This window comes from Engystomops pustulosus, chromosome 2 (assembly GCF_040894005.1).
Source record: "Engystomops pustulosus chromosome 2, aEngPut4.maternal, whole genome shotgun sequence".
NCBI classification, from domain to species: domain Eukaryota; kingdom Metazoa; phylum Chordata; class Amphibia; order Anura; family Leptodactylidae; genus Engystomops; species Engystomops pustulosus.
Genome location: NC_092412.1, coordinates 38,409,097 through 38,427,165, shown reverse-complemented (window position 1 = coordinate 38,427,165; position 18,069 = coordinate 38,409,097). Strand labels below are relative to the sequence as shown.

At 40.0% G+C, this 18,069-nt stretch overlaps 1 protein-coding gene across 1 annotated transcript in view; it reads left to right on the top strand.

Annotated features, from left to right (window-relative positions):
* SACS (sacsin molecular chaperone) overlaps nucleotides 1–15,345 on the top strand; it is a 49,760-nt gene extending 34,415 nt beyond the window's left edge. Inside the window, exon 10 of the mRNA XM_072134302.1 lies at nucleotides 3,185–15,345. Within this exon, the coding sequence (XP_071990403.1) occupies nucleotides 3,185–14,754 (11,570 nt within the window). The 3' untranslated portion in view covers nucleotides 14,755–15,345. The remainder of the gene's footprint in view (nucleotides 1–3,184) is intronic.
* The last annotated feature ends 2,724 nt before the right edge of the window (nucleotides 15,346–18,069 follow it).

The window sequence follows — 18,069 nt, the reverse complement described above, 5'->3', positions numbered from 1 at the left end:
AAGAAGAATGGAGCTTAAATGCAAGCCACCTGCTACCCATGGTCAGGAGAGGAGCTGTTTTCCAAAGAAAGCAACAATTGTTCTCAACCTCTGGACAACCCCTTTTTTTATATAGACTGACATTTGTGACATTTCTAGGAAAGGTGCCTGACAACCAAGCAAATGCTAGAAGGTGTTGTAACTCAGGCTTGGTACACGATGGTAAACGAAGCTTAGTTTTTCAATATTACATCCAGGTGATGGCCTCCTGGAAGCTCAAGTGTGTTGTTTCAGGATGAATGTGCAACGAGTTCCTAGTTCTCTTAAATTATTTTGTTAAATACTATAAAATACTATAAATAAACTACAAGTTTTAAACCTTATAATATATTGCATTGTAGCACAGCAGCTTTTATGGGGATATGCAGGTACAGTATCGGCTGCTTGTACACCGCTAGTATGAGGAATGACCTTGTGGTGCATCCTGCAAATTAACAAAAGTCTTGGATTGTCTAAAAGAAATAAATCTATACCTTGAATGATCCAAGTACTAACGTAATCTTGTCTGTAGTAGTATATAGGATGAACATCTATTATTTCATATGTTTAAAGTTGTATAAAGTTGTTATTTTTAAAAAATACTTATGGCCCAATAGGCCACATGGAAAGGGGTTGCTCTTGGAAGTGCTAGGAGATGTAGCTGCAAAAATTATTTTTTTACTGAGTGGCTCGTGGCTCAGAATGGATAAAAAGAATCGGTACACGGCCCATTAATCCATTGATCCCATTTCAACACCAGTTTCAACCAGTTCCCTGTGTGTCATTACTACCCGTTTCAAATGCTTACTTGGGCATCACCAACTCCTCAGATGTAATGACCAATACTGGTGGATCTAGTGAGAGGAGTATCAACCCATTGACTCCCAGAGATTGCAGTTGACATGGCAGTGCAGGCCTAATAATTGTCCCTAGGTCTACCATCATAGTACAGCTTATAGTTGGTGGGTCAGTAGAAGGCCTCATGCACACGACCATGATGGCCTTGAATGTGCTACAAAACAGCTAAATCGCAGCCCCCGTTGAGGTTATGTGCACAGTCATATGCGGTGAGCCCACTATGGCACCATGTGCCGAGTTATTCTCACAGCGGCAGCACCACAAGAGATGGATCAGGTCCTGTTCCTATGACAATCTTTGGCGCGACCCTTTCAGCTTCCTATGGCAATGGACAGTGGCGTAACTAGAAGCTGGTGGGCCCCAGCTATACTGTATGGTTTATAGTAATAGTCTTCTCATATGCGAAAGTGACACCATAAGTGCTCCCTAAACCTCTTGGGCCAGGGGGCGATCGCAACATCTGCATCCCCTCAAGTTACGCCCTTGGCAATGGGAAGGGTGTGGAACACTCAACCCTTTCATCTCCACTCGGTCTAAACGGGACGCAAACTCTGTTTGCATCCCCGTTTCTACACGCAGAAGTTGTGCACGAGGCTTTAGACTGACCAGAAAAATACATCACAATACAAAAATATTGTAGTGCATTTATATGATTTACATGGTCCAGTCAACTGCAAAAAGTTAAAAATGAATTTAAAATGTATGAGTTTAATGAAAACAAATATTTAGCAAAGGAAATTTTAAGAACTAATCTGCATTGTTTGGCTATTTTTTTGGATATATTTGTCTATGTAATCAATGCATGCAGTGTTCTGGTGTGCAGATATTATTACTGAGGTTTCTCTAGCATGGAGTTGTTTTTTTTTTTTCTCCTAGGTGCAGAATTATCAGAAGTATCTGAGAGCAGACCTGTTCTAGTTGCCCATGCAATCAATCAGATCTGCTTTTAGACACTTCTGATAAAGCGCCTGCTGTGTGTTTGGTGCTCGGACGTAATTTTACACTATAGGACCTCAGAGGGTTAATCCTAGCTTGGCTAGGTATGTTTGATCTTGCACAGTAATTCTCTATCCAGCCAACTCTCAGAATCTCCTAAGATATGTAGTAGTCTGAGATAGAATTAACTCCTTAAAGGGAATCTGTCAGGAGGTCTTGCCACACCAAACTGGCCCCACCAAATTTCATCAGGTGCCGGCAAAATCATGTGTGAATTTTGCCTCTTGATTTTAAAAGCTCCAAAACAAAAGTTTTGTGAAGGGTGTCATAAAAAAGTTCATTACTTGATGCTGGTGTAAGTCTAGAGTGGATAACCCTCCTGAAAGGATCCTGCCGTCTGCGCATGCGCAGAACAGTAGGCCCGCGCCTGCGCGGTCACTGCTCCGAAGCCGGGGCTGCACAGGCGCGGGCCTGCTGTTCTGCGCATGCGCTACGAGCAGCTGCGCGCTGAACATGGTGAGTAGGAGGGGTAAAGTGGCTACCGGGGCGTGGAGTAGCCGCCTCGTGTAACCTCAGATGCGGCTACTCCACGCCCAAGTAGCTGCATAACAAAATTAACATATTAGGGTAATAAAAGTTTACAAAAAAGTGCGGGGACGTGAGGATTAGCCCTTAAAAGGGCTATCCTCACGTCCCATTGATCCACCTACCACCCGATCTACCTTTATAGGTAGATTTGTGGTGGTAGGTGCCCTTTAAGGTTATTATTAATACATTCTATATATTCTGCTAATCATAAATGATGCATGCATTAACATCTATAAATTATTAACCTGGTTGTTATAAATAAGAACAATGCCAAATGTTTGAATTTTTAGTTTAAAACTTAGTACCGTATTTTTCGGACTATAAGGCGCACAAAAAATCCTTTTTTCTCAGAAATCAACGGTGCGCCTAATAGTCCAGTGCGCCTTCTATATGAACTGTACTTACGGACAACAGCTGCCTTGAACTGTGCACAGGTCTGCCACCTGCTGGTCATTCATCCTTATAATCTGGTGCACCTTATAATCCGGTGCGCCTTATAGTGCGAAAAATACGGTAATACTTGTATAATAGCAAGGCTTATTATTATTGGACATGAGTAGAAAACAGAGCCTCCCTCCACCCATATCTCCAGGAACATCACCACACCTGTCCACAGGCTGTTTTCTGCTGCATCCTTTCCAGAATGCGGATAAGCTGCAGTACTAAACACAACCAGTGGACAGATGTACCACTGTTTCTGTGAAAAAAAAAAATACTTGACAACCCCTTTAAGAATGTATTGTTATTAATTGGGTCTTATTTTATTTTTTTTTATCCCTCACAGGTAGACCCTGTACCCAGCTTCAGCTCTTGAATCCTGATCGCTTTGTGCGTCTTACGAAGGAAATCATGAATACAACATGGCCTTTAAGAGACTTGGTTGTAAAATGGCTTCCAGGCAAAGAGAAAAATCACCCTCCTATTTCTTGGCTTAAAATGGTCTGGAAATTGTTATACATACACTATTCTGAAGATCTGACATGCCTTGAAGATATGCCACTGATACCTACCAAACTTCTCGAAGAAGAAGGGGAGGAAGGAGAAGAAAAACAACCACCCATCCTGGAACTCATTCGTCTGAGGACACCTTCTCCTGTTATTTATGATGACGAGTCTGACACTCAGCTCCCAGAACATTTGCCTGAAATAATTAAAAATCTTGGGGGCATTGTCCTCACCTGTTTAGATCCAGCCATTCAGCATCCTCTTCTAAAAAAATATGTCTATCCTCCTACACCTAGTGCTCTTCTACAAATAATGGACAGGATGTCTCTCCAGAAGCTGTCCAGCCAGATTGCTTCATTGACCCCAGTCCACAAAGACGCCTTGCGGAGGTTCCTTGCTAGTCTAACAGACATAAATGAAAAAGAAAAGAAGATCATCCAAGAGCTGATGGTCTTTAAAAGAATCGAACAAACTTCTGAACAAAAAAATTCTTACGTTTTCTTACGAGGGTGCAAAGTGCTTCATCATAACGCTAAGCTTCCCCCCAATACCCGCCTTTCCTTCCCAATAATTGACAGCAGTGACGAGGAAACCATTCGACTAACAAAGATGCTAACGGTAGAGCAACTGAAGAGCACAGACTGCCTAAAAATTATATTACAAGACGTTGAAAAGGGGTTTTACTCTGGTGAAGAAAGGACAAATATTATGCTCTGGGTTCTTGAAAATTTAACCTTCTTAAAAAACGAAAACTTTGCCGTAATAACCTGGCTGTCAAGTCTCAAGTTCATACCTATTTTCAAAGACCGACTTGCTTCTGCCAATGAACTTTTTGATCCAGAAGTAGATGTCCTCCAGAACCTCTTTTGTGCGGAGGAACAGTTGTATTTCCCACCGTCTATATTCACATCTTCAGATGTTTTACACTCTCTCAGGCAGATCGGTCTTAAAAACGATTCTCATATTTTAGAGAAAGACATTGTTCAAATAGCAAAGAAAATTGAGGCTTTACACAGTGGATCTGGGAAAAATGAGGAGGTTGTGGTGAAAAAAGCAAAAACTTTACTCACTGTGTTAAAAAGAAATTATAAACATGTCCAGTCTCCAGAGGGAAAGGCCATACTAAAAAAGATCAAATGGATCCCTGCTATCAAGGAACGCCCTCCAAACTACCCCAACTCTCTGGTTTGGGTTGGAGACCAGTTTAAATTGTATTCTCCTGGAGAGATGTGCCATTTGTCCTATGCTGTTCTTGTGGGTTCTTCTGTGCCCTTAGTGGAAAATATGCATGACAATATTGAAAAAGTCCTTGGCGTTTTGAAGGAACCTAGCATCGAAGCAGTTTTGAAACATCTAAAAGTCATAGTTGACTGGTATAACTCCAAAGCAGTCACAGATGAGGACTATTATCAATTTCAACACATCCTACTGGAGATATATGGCTTCATGCAGGAATGTCTTGATAAAAGCAAAGAACTCTACAAAGCCCTGCCTTTTCCTTGGGTCTGGACAGGCAAAACATTTTGCTCTCCTAAGCAAGCAATTATAACATCATCCTACAGCCTTGACCTTCAGCCGTTTTTGCACAACATACCGAATACCATGGTGAAATTTCACAAGTTGTTTAAGTTTTGTGGTTCAATTGAGCAGCTAACACCCGAACAAATTTTGGATGTTGTTACCATCATATATAATCGTAGCAAGAAGCCCATGGTTAAAGAGGAAAACAAGCAGAACATTGACATAATGCTGAATATTGTAAGGTGGATGTATAGTCATCAGATTGTAGTTAGTCTAGATACACCATTGCCTGTGCATTATAACAAAGACCCTTTAAAACTTGTAATGAGACCCATTCATGAATGTTGTTACTGTGATATCAAAGTCGATGACCTGAATGATTTACTTGAAGACTCTGTGGAACCAATAATACTAGTACATGAAGATATACCAATGAAGACAGCAGAATGGCTAAATGTGCCATGTTTAAGTACTCGACTTATTAACCCTGAAAACATGGGTTTTGAACAGTCAGGTCAAAGAGAGCCACTTACTGTTAGAATCAAAAACATTTTGGAAGAATATCCTTCTGTGTCTGATATCTTCAAAGAGCTTCTTCAAAATGCAGATGACGCATCAGCTTCTGAGTGCAATTTCATGATAGACATGAGAAGAAATATGGACATAAGGGAAAATCTCCTTGACCCGGGAATGTCAGCATGTCATGGGCCCGCTCTTTGGTCCTACAATAATTCTGAATTTACCGATAAAGATTTCTTAAACATCACAAGACTTGGAGAATCCTTGAAAAGAAGTGAGGTTGACAAAGTGGGAAAATTTGGTCTTGGATTCAATTCTGTTTACCACGTCACAGACATTCCCATCATAATGAGTAGAGAATTTATGATCATGTTTGACCCAAACATTAATCACATTAGCAAACATATCAGAGACAAATCTAACCCAGGCATCAAAATTAACTGGAGCAAACAGCAGAAAAGACTCCGTAAATTTCCCAATCAATTTAAGCCATTTTTGGGTGTATTTAATTGTCACCTTCCACTTGCCGTAGAAGCTCCATACTGCTACAAGGGTACACTTTTTCGACTATCATTTAGAACCCAACAGGAAGCCAAAATGAGTGAAATTAGCAGTTCCTGTTACAATACTGCAGACATTTACACACTTGTGGATGAATTCAGCTTGTGTGGCTACAGACTAATACTTTTTACTCAGAATGTAAACTCCATGGTCTTGAAATACTTAAAGCCTGAAGAATCCGATCCAGTATTGGCTCAAGATACAGTTACTATTAAAAAATCAATGTGCTCCTCAAAAGTTTTAGCCAACCCAACAAGATTACTAAAAGAAGCCGCCAAAGTGATGCACTCCTGTAGTTCTACTAAAAAATATCCAGCTGAAATGCCCAAATCATCGTGTATCTTGCAGATCACGGTTCAAGAGTACCACCATGTGTTCAGACGAATAGTTGACCTTCATTCTCCATTATTCCGAGGATCTGAAGATGAACCAGCCAACATATATGAGATGACTAAGTCTGGACAGACAAAGAGAATGACAGAGGAACTACCACAAAAAACTGTGGACTCTACAACATGGCTTATCTGTTCATGTATGGATATAAGTGAAGCTTTAAAATTTGCTTTGAGTGATAGTGGGAAGAGACTTGGACTTGTACCTTGTGGTGGTGTGGCAGTGATGCTGTCTGAAAGACAAGATGGAAAATGGACAGTGAAACCATTTTCTGGTAACATTGGAGAAGTTTTTTGCTACCTACCTCTTCGCATAAAAACTGGACTTCCTCTACATATAAATGGCTGCTTTGCTGTCACTTCAAATCGTAAAGAAATCTGGAAAACAGACACAAAGGGACGGTGGAATACTGTATTCATGAGACATGTCATTGTGCGATCTTATCTGGAGGCACTTTGTGTCTTGAGGGACATGTCTACCAGTGGAGAACTTATAAACTACAGTTACTATTCTATATGGCCAGATCCTGACTGTGTCCATGATGACTTTTCTGTCATTTGCCAAGGATTATATGAGGACATTGCCAAAGGAAAAGGTAAAGATCGCATAAAAGTATTTTCTGATGGAACTTCTTGGGTTTCTATGAAAAATGTGAGATTTCTGGATGACTCTTTACTCAAGAGACCTGACATTGGACCAGCTGCTTTCCAGATTTTCATGAAGTATTTGAAGAAGACTGGTTCGAAAAACCTTTGTGCTGTAGAACTGCCTTCATGGGTAAAACTAGGATTTGAAGAAGCAGGGTGCACCGATGTGCTGATTGAGAATACATTTTCCGAACGTCAGTTTTTTTCAGAAGTATTTTTCCCTCATATAGCTGAAATTGAGCCTGAATTACGAGATCCATTGATGCTTTTTGTTTTAAATGAAAGAATTCAGGCCTTCAGCGAACTTCTTCAAGTTACACCATGTATTCCTTGCTCTAGCGAGGACCATCCACTGGTTGTTCCTTCAAGGCTAATCCATCCTGAAGGTAGAGTAGCAAAATTGTATGACAACAGTGATGGAAGATTTCCCTATGGAACCTCCCAGAATTACTTGAACCCGATAGTGTTGGTAAAGCTGGTCCAACTTGGCATGATGAAAGATGACATTTTATGGGAGGACCTAATAGAACGCATTGAATCCATTGCCCTGATCAATAAAGCTGATCATCCTGCCGCATGCTTGAGGAGCAATATTATTTTAAGTTTGATTGATGAAAAACTCAAGTTCAGAGACCCTAGGTCAAAGGAATTCAGTAATATATGCCAGACGTCTCCATTTTTGCCCTTTCTTTCCAAGCCAGCTGGTTTCTCCCTCCATTGGAAAGGAAGTGACTTTAAAAGTGAGGAGATGTTTGCAGCTACAGCACTTTACACAGTCGAACATCAGGACACAGTTTGTCTCTTAAAACCAATTCTAAATGAAAACTCTCCTTCATTTAAAGGATGTGGATCCATATCCTTGGCAGTCAAAGACTACTTGGGTCTACTCAAGAAGCCATCACCAGAATTGGTAATTGACCAATTAAAGGAAATTGCAAAATATACTGATGGAAACACCTTGTATCAGGAAAACATTACTAATGCCTGCTATAAGTTTCTCAATGAAGCAATCCTTTTGAATGAGGCTACAAAGTCTTTGATTGTAACAGAACTGAAGGTTTTTCCTTTTATATATATTGAGGGCATCTATGTTACATCAGACAAAGTTTCCTTCCACCTGAATTTTGAAGCATCCCCATACCTCTACCAGATGCCTAACAAATATAAAAACAATTTCCGTGAATTGTTCGAAATCGTTGGGGTAAAGAATTCCTTTACCATAGAAGATTTTGCATCAGTGCTTCAAATGATCAAGAGTGCAAATCAAAATAAAAAGATATCAGAAAACGATTTCCAGCTATGCAGACGTATTCTAAGTGAAGGAATATGGGGACTTATCCGAGAAAGAAGTCAAGAATTTTGTGAGACAAATTATGGCCAGATTCTTCTACCAGATGCCAATTTCTTTCTACTTCCAGCTAAATCACTGTGTTACAATGACTGTCCATGGATTAAAGTAAAAGACACTGCTGTGAAGTATTGCCATTCTGATATTCCAAGGGAGGTAGCTGTAAAACTTGGGTCAATACCAAAAAGACATAAAGCTCTAGAAAGGTATGCATCCAACATTCACTTCACTTCACTCGGAACGGAGTTTGGGCAAAAGGAAAAACTTACAAGCAGAATCAAAAGTATCCTCAATGCGTATCCTTCAGAAAAGGAGATGTTAAAGGAACTGCTTCAAAATGCTGATGATGCAAAAGCCACAGAAATATGTTTTGTTTTTGATCCAAGAAATCATCCATCTGACAGAATATTTGATGAGAAGTGGACTCCTCTGCAAGGTCCTGCACTATGTGTATACAACAACCAGCCTTTCACAAATGATGATATCAGAGGCATTCAGAACTTAGGGAGAGGAACCAAGGAAGGCAACCCTTGTAAAACCGGTCAGTACGGAATAGGCTTCAACTCGGTTTACCACATAACCGACTGTCCTTCTTTCATCTCATCCAATGACATCATATGCATTTTTGACCCTCACGCACGATATGCTCCAGGCGCAACATCAATTAGTCCTGGACGAATGTTTAGAGATTTAGATGCCGACTTTCGAACACAATTTTCAGATGTTCTAAATCTGTACTTGGGAAACCACTTTAACCTTTCCAGTTCAACAATGTTCCGATTTCCACTGCGAAATTCTGAAATGGCAAAAAGCTCTGAGATCTCATCAGTTCCCTGCTCCGACAGGATGGTGCAGAACCTTCTTGATAAGTTGCGTACAGATGGAGCAGAATTACTCATGTTTCTGAATCACATGGAAAAGATTTCTATATGTGAAATAGAGAAGTCAACGGGTGCCTTAAAAGTGCTATATTCTGTCCGAGGTAAAATAACTGATGGTGACCGGCTAAAACGTAAACAGTTTCATTCATCTGTAATTGACAGTGTCACAAGGAGAAAGCAATTAAAAGATATCCCAGTCCAACAGATAACTTACACAATGGACATTGAGGACACAGAAGGAAACCTAACAACATGGTTGATTTGTAATCGCTCTGGGTTCTCTAACATGGGTAAAGTCTTAAAGAGTGTGATATCTGCTCACAAAAACTATGACATCACATTGTTTCCACGAGGAGGAGTTGCTGCTTGTGTCAGCCACAACTACAAGAAACCTTTCCGAGCCTTCTGCTTTTTGCCCCTTTCTCTCGAGACAGGACTTCCTTTTCACGTAAATGGACATTTTGCATTGGATTCAGCAAGACGTAATTTGTGGCGAGATGATGATGGCGTCGGAGTGAGAAGTGACTGGAACAACAGCTTGATGACGGCCTTAGTGGCTCCAGCTTACGTGGAACTATTGGTGCAACTAAAGAAACGAAACTTTCCTGGAACTGATCCCACAATCTCTGTTCTACATAATATGCCTATCCATACGGTGAAGGACATTTTGAAAAAGTTTTTATCTTTCTTTCCAGTAAACAGGCTTGATCTACAGCCAGACTGGTATTGCCTGGTTAAAGCTGTGTATGCCTGCATATATGAAGAGTCAAAGCGCCTCCTGCCTGTGGTACGGGCACCGAATGTTGATGGGTCGGACATGCAGACAGCAGTCATTGTGACGTGGGTGAACATGTCGGCTGTGAATTCTGGAAAGCCATACTTTGACAATTTATTACAAGATGAACTACATCATATGAAAAATATGGAATATAATATAACCACTCGTAAGACCGTAGCGGAAAATGTCTATAGGCTTAAACATCTCCTCTTGGAAATTGGATTCAACTTGGTTTACTACTGTGACGAGACTGCAAATCTTTACCACTGCCTGGTTGATGCAGGCATCCCGGTTAATTATGCAACTCCTTCGGACGTCCGCCATTTCCTTATGACTTTCTCTTCTCCTGACACGAATTGTCACATTGGAAAACTACCATGCCGTCTCCAGCAAACAAACCTAAAACTATTTCACAGCTTAAAGCTTCTTGTGGATTATTGCTTAAAGGATGCTGATGAAAATGAAATACAAATTGAAGGTTTGCCACTTTTAATTACCCTGGACAACGTATTGCAAACTTTCGATGCAAAGCAACCAAAATTCCTGACCACTTACCATGAACTCATTCCATCCCGAAAAGATCTGTTTATGAACACCCTGTATCTGAGGTACACCAATATTTTACTTGCAAGCAAAGTTGCAAAGGTTTTTGACATCAACAGTTTTGCAGACCTGCTCTCATCTGTTCTTCCCAGAGAGTACAAAACTAAAGTTTTTGTCCCATGGAAAGATAACTTTGCCAGTGAATCTTGGCTAAAAAATGCTTGGCATTTCATCAGCGAGACGGTTAATGTTAAAGATGACCAAACCGATGCCCCTACATTTGATACAGTTGTAGAGACCTTAAAGGACTGGGCTCTGTTACCTGGGATAAAATTCACAGTCTCTCCTGGCCAGTTGATTATTCCCGATGGTGATGTGTTACTGCCATTAAGCCTCATGCATATTGCAATCTTCCCAAATGCACAGAGTGATAAAGTATTTCACACGTTGATGAAGACTGGTTGCATTCAATTGGCACTCAACAAAATTTGCTCAAAGGACAACATTTTACTTCCGTTGTTGGCTGGACATACAGCAAATATTGATAATCCGACGAGCATTCTCCGGGCAATACATCACATGATTCAGACTTCAACATTTAGAACTGAAAAGATAGCTGAGAATGACTTTGATGCACTTTTGATGTACTTCAACTGCAATTTAAACCACCTCACGGCAGAAGATGCTACTAGCATTTTGAAGTCGCTTCCATGTTACAAGTCTGTCAGTGGACGCTACATTACTCTGTCTAAGTATGCAACTTGTTACGTCCTTACAAAGAGCATACCGGCGGCAGAGGTGGAAAAATGGTCTCACTCATCCTCCTTCGCTTTTCTTGAAGAGAAGATGCATTTGAAAGAATTGTACACTGCCTTAGGATGTGTCCCGGTTGATGATCTGGAGATATATGCAAAACATCTGTTGCCAAAATTTGAGAACCTCTCCTATCAAGCAAAACTGGAACACTTGATTTACTTGAAAAATTGCCTATGTAGCCTTGAGGAGAATTCTTTAATAAAGGAGCAACTTTTCGCAAAGCTAGAAGACCTGGCCTTTATCCACGATGCTAGTGGCCGTCTTAAACCTGCAAAGAACTTTTATGACCGGACTGTGAGAGTTTTTGAAGTCATGCTCTCTGAAAAACTCTTTATTCCCCTAGAGTTCTTTAAAAAACTAGAGCAAATTACAAAGCCAAAAAATCAATCTGCTTTCTTTATGTCATGGATCAAGTTTCTCCGAAATATTGGCCTGAAACACATTATTTCCCAGCAACAGTTGTTGCAGTTTGCAAAAGAGATAAGTATGAGAGCTAATTCAGAAGGGTGGACAAAGGAAGTTCTTCAGAACACTGTTGATGTCATTCTTTATCATGTTTTTCAAGAAAGAACAGATTTGTTTTCTGGTAACTTCTTAAAGGAATTGTCTATGGTACCCTTTCTATGTCCCGAGCGAGCACCTGCAGAACTTGTACGCTTCCATCCGCAATACCAAGAGGTGAACGGTACACTCCCTCTGATAAGGTTTAATGGAGCACAAGTCAACCCAAAATTCAAGCAGACAGATGTAATGCAGCTTTTGTGGACATCTTGTCCAATTCTTCCTGAAAAGGCAACCCCGTTGACTATTAAAGAACAAGAAGGAAGTACACTTGGTCCTCAAGAACAGCTTGAACAAATTTTAACAATGCTTAATGTAAATTTGGATCCATCACTTGACAAAGTGATAAACAATTGTCGAAATATATGCAACATTACTACTGTAGATGATGAAATTGTGAAAACAAGAGCAAAGGTTCTGAGGAGCATCTATGATTTCCTCAACACAGAAAAAAAAGAATTCAAGTTCCAACTTAGAGGAGTTTCCTTTGTGATGGTGGAAGATGGATGGAAACTTCTTAAGCCAGAAGAGGTTGTAATCAATCTAGAATTTGAGTCTGACTTTAAGCCCTACCTCTATAAACTACCTCTGGAGTTGGGAACCTTTCATCAGTTATTTAAGGCCTTAGGCACAGAAGATGTAGTATCAACAAAGCAATATGTTGAAGTTCTTAGCCGAATTTTCAAGAATTCTGAAGGAAAACAGCTAGATCCCAATGAAATGCGCACTGTGAAGCGAGTGGTCTCTGGTTTACTCAAAAGTCTTCAGAATGATTCTGCTAAAGTACGGAATGACTTAGAAAATATCCGTGACCTCCCGCTTTACCTTCCAAGTCAAGATGGAAGATTGGTCAAGTCCAGCATTTTAGTGTTTGATGATGCACCCCATTATAAAAGCAGAATTCAGGGAAACATAGGTGTTCAGATGCTTGTTGATCTTAGCCAGTGCTACATGGGAAAAGACCATGGGTTTCACACAAGAATCATAATGCTTCTTCCTCAAAAATTAAGGCCACGACTTCTTAGCAGCATACTTGAGGAGCAGTTGGATGAAGAAACGCCTAAATCATGCCAGTTTGGTACCCTTTGCTCTTTGCAAGGCAGACTTCAATTATTACTTTCTTCTGAGCAGTTCATCACTGGACTTATTAGGATCATGAAACATGAAAATGACAATGCGTTTTTAGCAAATGAGGAGAAAGCCATAAAACTTTGCAAAGCCTTACGAGAAGGCCTAAAGGTGTCCTGCTTTGAAAAGTTACAAACCACTTTAAGGGTCAAGGGATTTAATCCCATTCCACATAGCAGGAGTGAAACACTTGCATTTTTGAAACGTTATGGACATGCTGTGATATTACTTTACATACAGCACTCTGATAGCAAAGATATCAATTTCCTATTGGCCTTAGCCATGACCTTGAAGTCCGCAACAGACAATCTCATATCTGACACATCATACTTGATTGCTATGTTGGGTTGCAATGACATCTACAGGATCAATGAGAAGCTTGATAGCCTAGGGGTTAAATATGACTCCTCAACTGAACAATCCAAACTTGAGCTACCTATGCCTGGTACCCCAATACCAGCAGAGATTCACTATACCCTGCTAATGGATCCCACCAATGTGTTCTATCCAGGTGAATACGTTGGTTATTTAGTGGATGCTGAAGGTGGAGACTCATTTGGTTCATACCAACCAACCTACACATATGCAATCATTGTGCAAGAAGTAGAGAAAGAAGATGAGAACTCCGGTTCTCTGGGCAAGTTCTACCAGATAGACATTGGCTATAGTGAATATAAAATAGTTATCTCACTTGATTTGTATAAGTTTTCTAGGCCAGAAGATGGTGTACCAAACAAGGACAGTGCTCCATCAACACCAACAAGTCCAACAGAATTTCCTCCTCCTGGCCCAAGGACAGCACCTTCATTCCCTAACAAGGAAAGTAACAGGACCAGCTCTGCCAAACACCAGTCACCTAAAAAGATCAAATTGAATTCTTTACCAGAGATCCTAAAGGAAGTATCTACTGTAATAGAGCAAGCCTGGAAGCTGCCTGAATCCGAGAGGAAGAAGATAATAAGAAGACTCTACTTAAAGTGGCACCCAGATAAAAATGCTGAAAATCTTGATATAGCAACTGAGGTTTTTAAACATCTTCAAAATGAAATTAACCGTATGGAGAAGCAAGCGTTCGTAGACATCAATGTTGAGAGAACAGCTAGAAGAACCTTCACCACCCAATCTTCTAGGTTTCATTCTGAGAAGTCTTCCTTTCAGAGATTTTATTCTTCATGGAACCAAGAGGCAACAAATCATAAATCAGAGAGACAACAGTACAAGGAAAAGTTTGCTGCCACTACAGGGTCATATGACTCAAAACGCTTCTTTGTACCCCCAACATTCAAGTCTGTTGGTAACCCTGTTGAAGCTCGCAGATGGCTTAGGCAAGCAAGGGCTAACTTTTCCGCTGCCAGAAATGACATGCATAAAAATGCAAATGAGTGGGTGTGTTTTAAATGCTATCTCTCTACCAAACTAGCATTGATAGCAGCAGATTATGCCGTCAGAGGAAAATCCGACAAAGATGTAAAACCAACGGCCCTTGCTCAAAAAATTGAAGAGTATGGTCAACAGCTAGAAGGTCTCACTAAAGATGTCCAGACCTTGGAGGCTTATGGGGTGGATAGCCTTAAGACCCGTTATCCTGACATGCTTCCTTTCCCACAAATCCCAAATGACCGTTTCACTTCCGATGTTGCCATGAGAGTCATGGAAAGCACTGCTTGTATAATTATAAAACTTGAAAATTTTATACAAAATAAGATTATTTAAACATATTCTTTAACTGCTGCACATTACAGGTGCTCCGTTTTCTTAATACTATCCAAGAGAGTCAGTTCTCAGAAGAGACTAGTAGAAAAGTTTCGATAACAGGTGGAAATCTTTATTTAACTTAAATTAGATTTATGCAGGTGTTTTTTTTTTTTTTTTGCTAGGATTAGGCTAGGATTAAATTGTAGTTCATGGAACTTATGTGGGCTCTGAGAAGGCTCTGGAATCAATGAAACCGCACACATGTATAATCTTATTGGACGTACTGTACTGTATAATTTTTTTATGTTGACCTGCTTTTTGTGCCCAACATACATCTGTGCTGTAGCTTGGGATGTTTTTTCTGTAATTTAAAGAAAATCTACCACCAGGATAAAGGACTGTAAAACAAGCACACTTATATACTGGTATGTGCCCCCTATGGCAGGATTTGCTCTTCGTTTAGCTTCTTATGGCCTTATTTAAAAAAAAAAAAAAGCCTTACAAATTATGCAAATGAGCCTGAGGGGGTTCCTGGCTCCATAGATGTTACTTGAGCCCAGCGCTTCTGTGTCATTTGCATCATTTTTAAAGCCTTTAAAAAAAGGGGGTGGGGGCATAAGAAGCTAAAAGAAGAGTGGATCCTGCCAGAGGGGGCACACATCCGCATGTCAGTGTGCTTAGTTTACAATCCTTCATCCTGGTGGTAGATTTCCTTTAACTTGGCCATACATAAAGATAAAAGTTGTCTTAAGCCACTGATTATGGTGGAATCACCTTGTGCTCTTATGTGTATTCTGACCTTGTGAATGTCCACTGATACTAAGTATTATCAGAAAGATGGATCAAGCATGTTGGATTTCAACACGCCTGATCCTTTCATTTCTGTTTGGCTCAATGAAATAAACATCCACATTGTTATGTTATGTATATGGACAATTTATTTTAAAATCCGTCTTCGTGTTGCTTTGGTCAAATACTTTTTACAGATAAAAAGTGGCATCCTAACTTCCTGAAATGTGCTGCCAAAAAAATTCTGATGTTCGCAGTGACCGCCCTTACTTTCTTTAAGATGGGCAGTACATAGAAACAATTGGAAGAAATAAATAGGTTGTATGGCTTCCAAAAACGACCCTACTAGAGAATTCTAAGAATATAGATGGGATCTGGTGTTCAGGAGAGTGGTTTCCATAAAGTATTGATTCCAATGGGAGCAATGTAATACCCAGATTCACCTGCGGAGGTGCTGTCAAATTCCTGGATATATTTCACTACTGTGGGACATCTTATGATCAACTTGATATTAGAGAATTCAATGAAAAGGGATTTCAAAAACATACAACCCCTTTAATTCACAGGTGTGTTCCCTCAATTTCTTAGCACCTTAAATATAAAGGGGTCTAAACTGAATCTCCATCGGACATGGACTTACTGGAAGAGCCTTCTATTGTATATACCTAGAACACAAATAATAAGTCAGGGTTATTTTTAGCAAGGGCTGAATGTTGATAAAAGCTTTCATGCGATATGTGTAATGTGAATAGGATAGAAATTCTGTATATACTGTAAAAATGAATGTCTATTGTGCGCCCCCTAAAATGAGCACTTTATGTAACCAAAGCTGAGCGGCACATTAGACAATCCCTCCTTAGCCGGCCTCCAGTATTGCCATAGATCCCGTATTCATCTCTTCCTCCCGGCCGTCCCTCGTGTTGGATTCGCTATTCTTACGCCTACTGTACGCCTATAATCAGCTGGATCTGGTTGTGATATTATATGATGCCTTTAACAACAAAGTACAGTTTTCTTACTTCATCAGCGTCTATAGCTACTACTTGTCCCTTTGCTCTATATTGTCCTTTTATACCGTTCAATGTTGATTACCATTGCATTTTTTTTTTTTTACTTCCTGTAATATTTAACTTGTTCATAGTAATGGGAAATGTGCACTGACCCCGGCTTTGCCTCCATGTGCCGTGTCCTACAGATGCTGGAGCCTTAACAATTATTTTGTCTACATCTTTTGATTTTGGAACAATTGTATAAAGCCTGTAGATGTGTGTAACTTATATCTGTCCCATTGCATCCAACATTTAATTCCCTAAAGTTTTCTTTTTATACAAGCCTTAAATTGCTTAGTTTCATCCATCTTGGTCATTTCTAATAAAAACAATGATCAAAGTCAATACTGTGTCTGTCTCAGTCTCTGACTGTCTCTCTCTGGACAGTGTTATAGCTCCTCAAAAGGGAGGGGTGTAGCGCCACACAGGACCTGGCTGGGCCATCCAATAGGCAGGCAGTAATCCACATTTCAAAGGAAGGTGACGTTTATTTAGACTGAAAAAGGTGGATTGACACTGAAATTTTGCCACAATCAATTGACAAGTGAACCCCACTTGGTTTATATATGAAGTGCATTATACAACAATTGCATAAAAGTGGGTGTATACTAAAGTGCTTAGTGCAAAATTTGCATATAACGTGTAGACCTAAAAGGGCAACATTTCGGATGAACTTTGTAAGGTACAATTCATATGTAAAACGACATTCTAGTATTAAAATGTGCAAAACAATTAAATGTCTATATGGTGGCATCATACAGTGTGCAGTGTAAACGTATGGTTAAAAATGACCCACAGTGATCCAGATGTACCTCCCCAAGGGACACATCTTAATGGGGTAGTGCGGGAATATGAATGTCTAATATAAAAACCCATGATGCTATAAATAACAAATCTCAATGTCATTAGTCACAAAATGGAGCATAAGTAGTTTGATTTTATGATTCACAAAATGTTATGGGTTTTATAAAGTAGGTGGAGTTATCACCAAGATAGAAACTACAAGTCTCATGATCAATCAGTTCTTAGTAACTCCTCCTCTCTCTTATGCTCTGCTCCCAGTGATGATATAACAGACTGTCCTGATCTGTTACTATAGTAATGACGTGCAACTGCCATCCCTGCATATTACCTCAATGAAATGATGTCTCACCACAACACTAGCCATACTGGATGCACTGCAACCAACCAACTACAGCCAAACATAGTGCTGATCACATGACCTGCCAAGGCAAGTGCAGGACAATATGGTGATATGGTCATGTGACCAGTGGCCTTCTTTTGTCCTGTGTCTGCTCCACAAGGAGGAAATCAACTGACTGATTAAAGGGATTTTAATTAAAAGCATTTTAATTCTTCATTACAGTGTATGACCACAGCATTTTTCTGCTAAGGGGAGCAACATTTTAAATAACTAATTACATATTAGCTTATATTTTAAGGACCCATTTGTATGTCAATTATGCATATTCCTGCAGGGCCGATTCTAGCATAT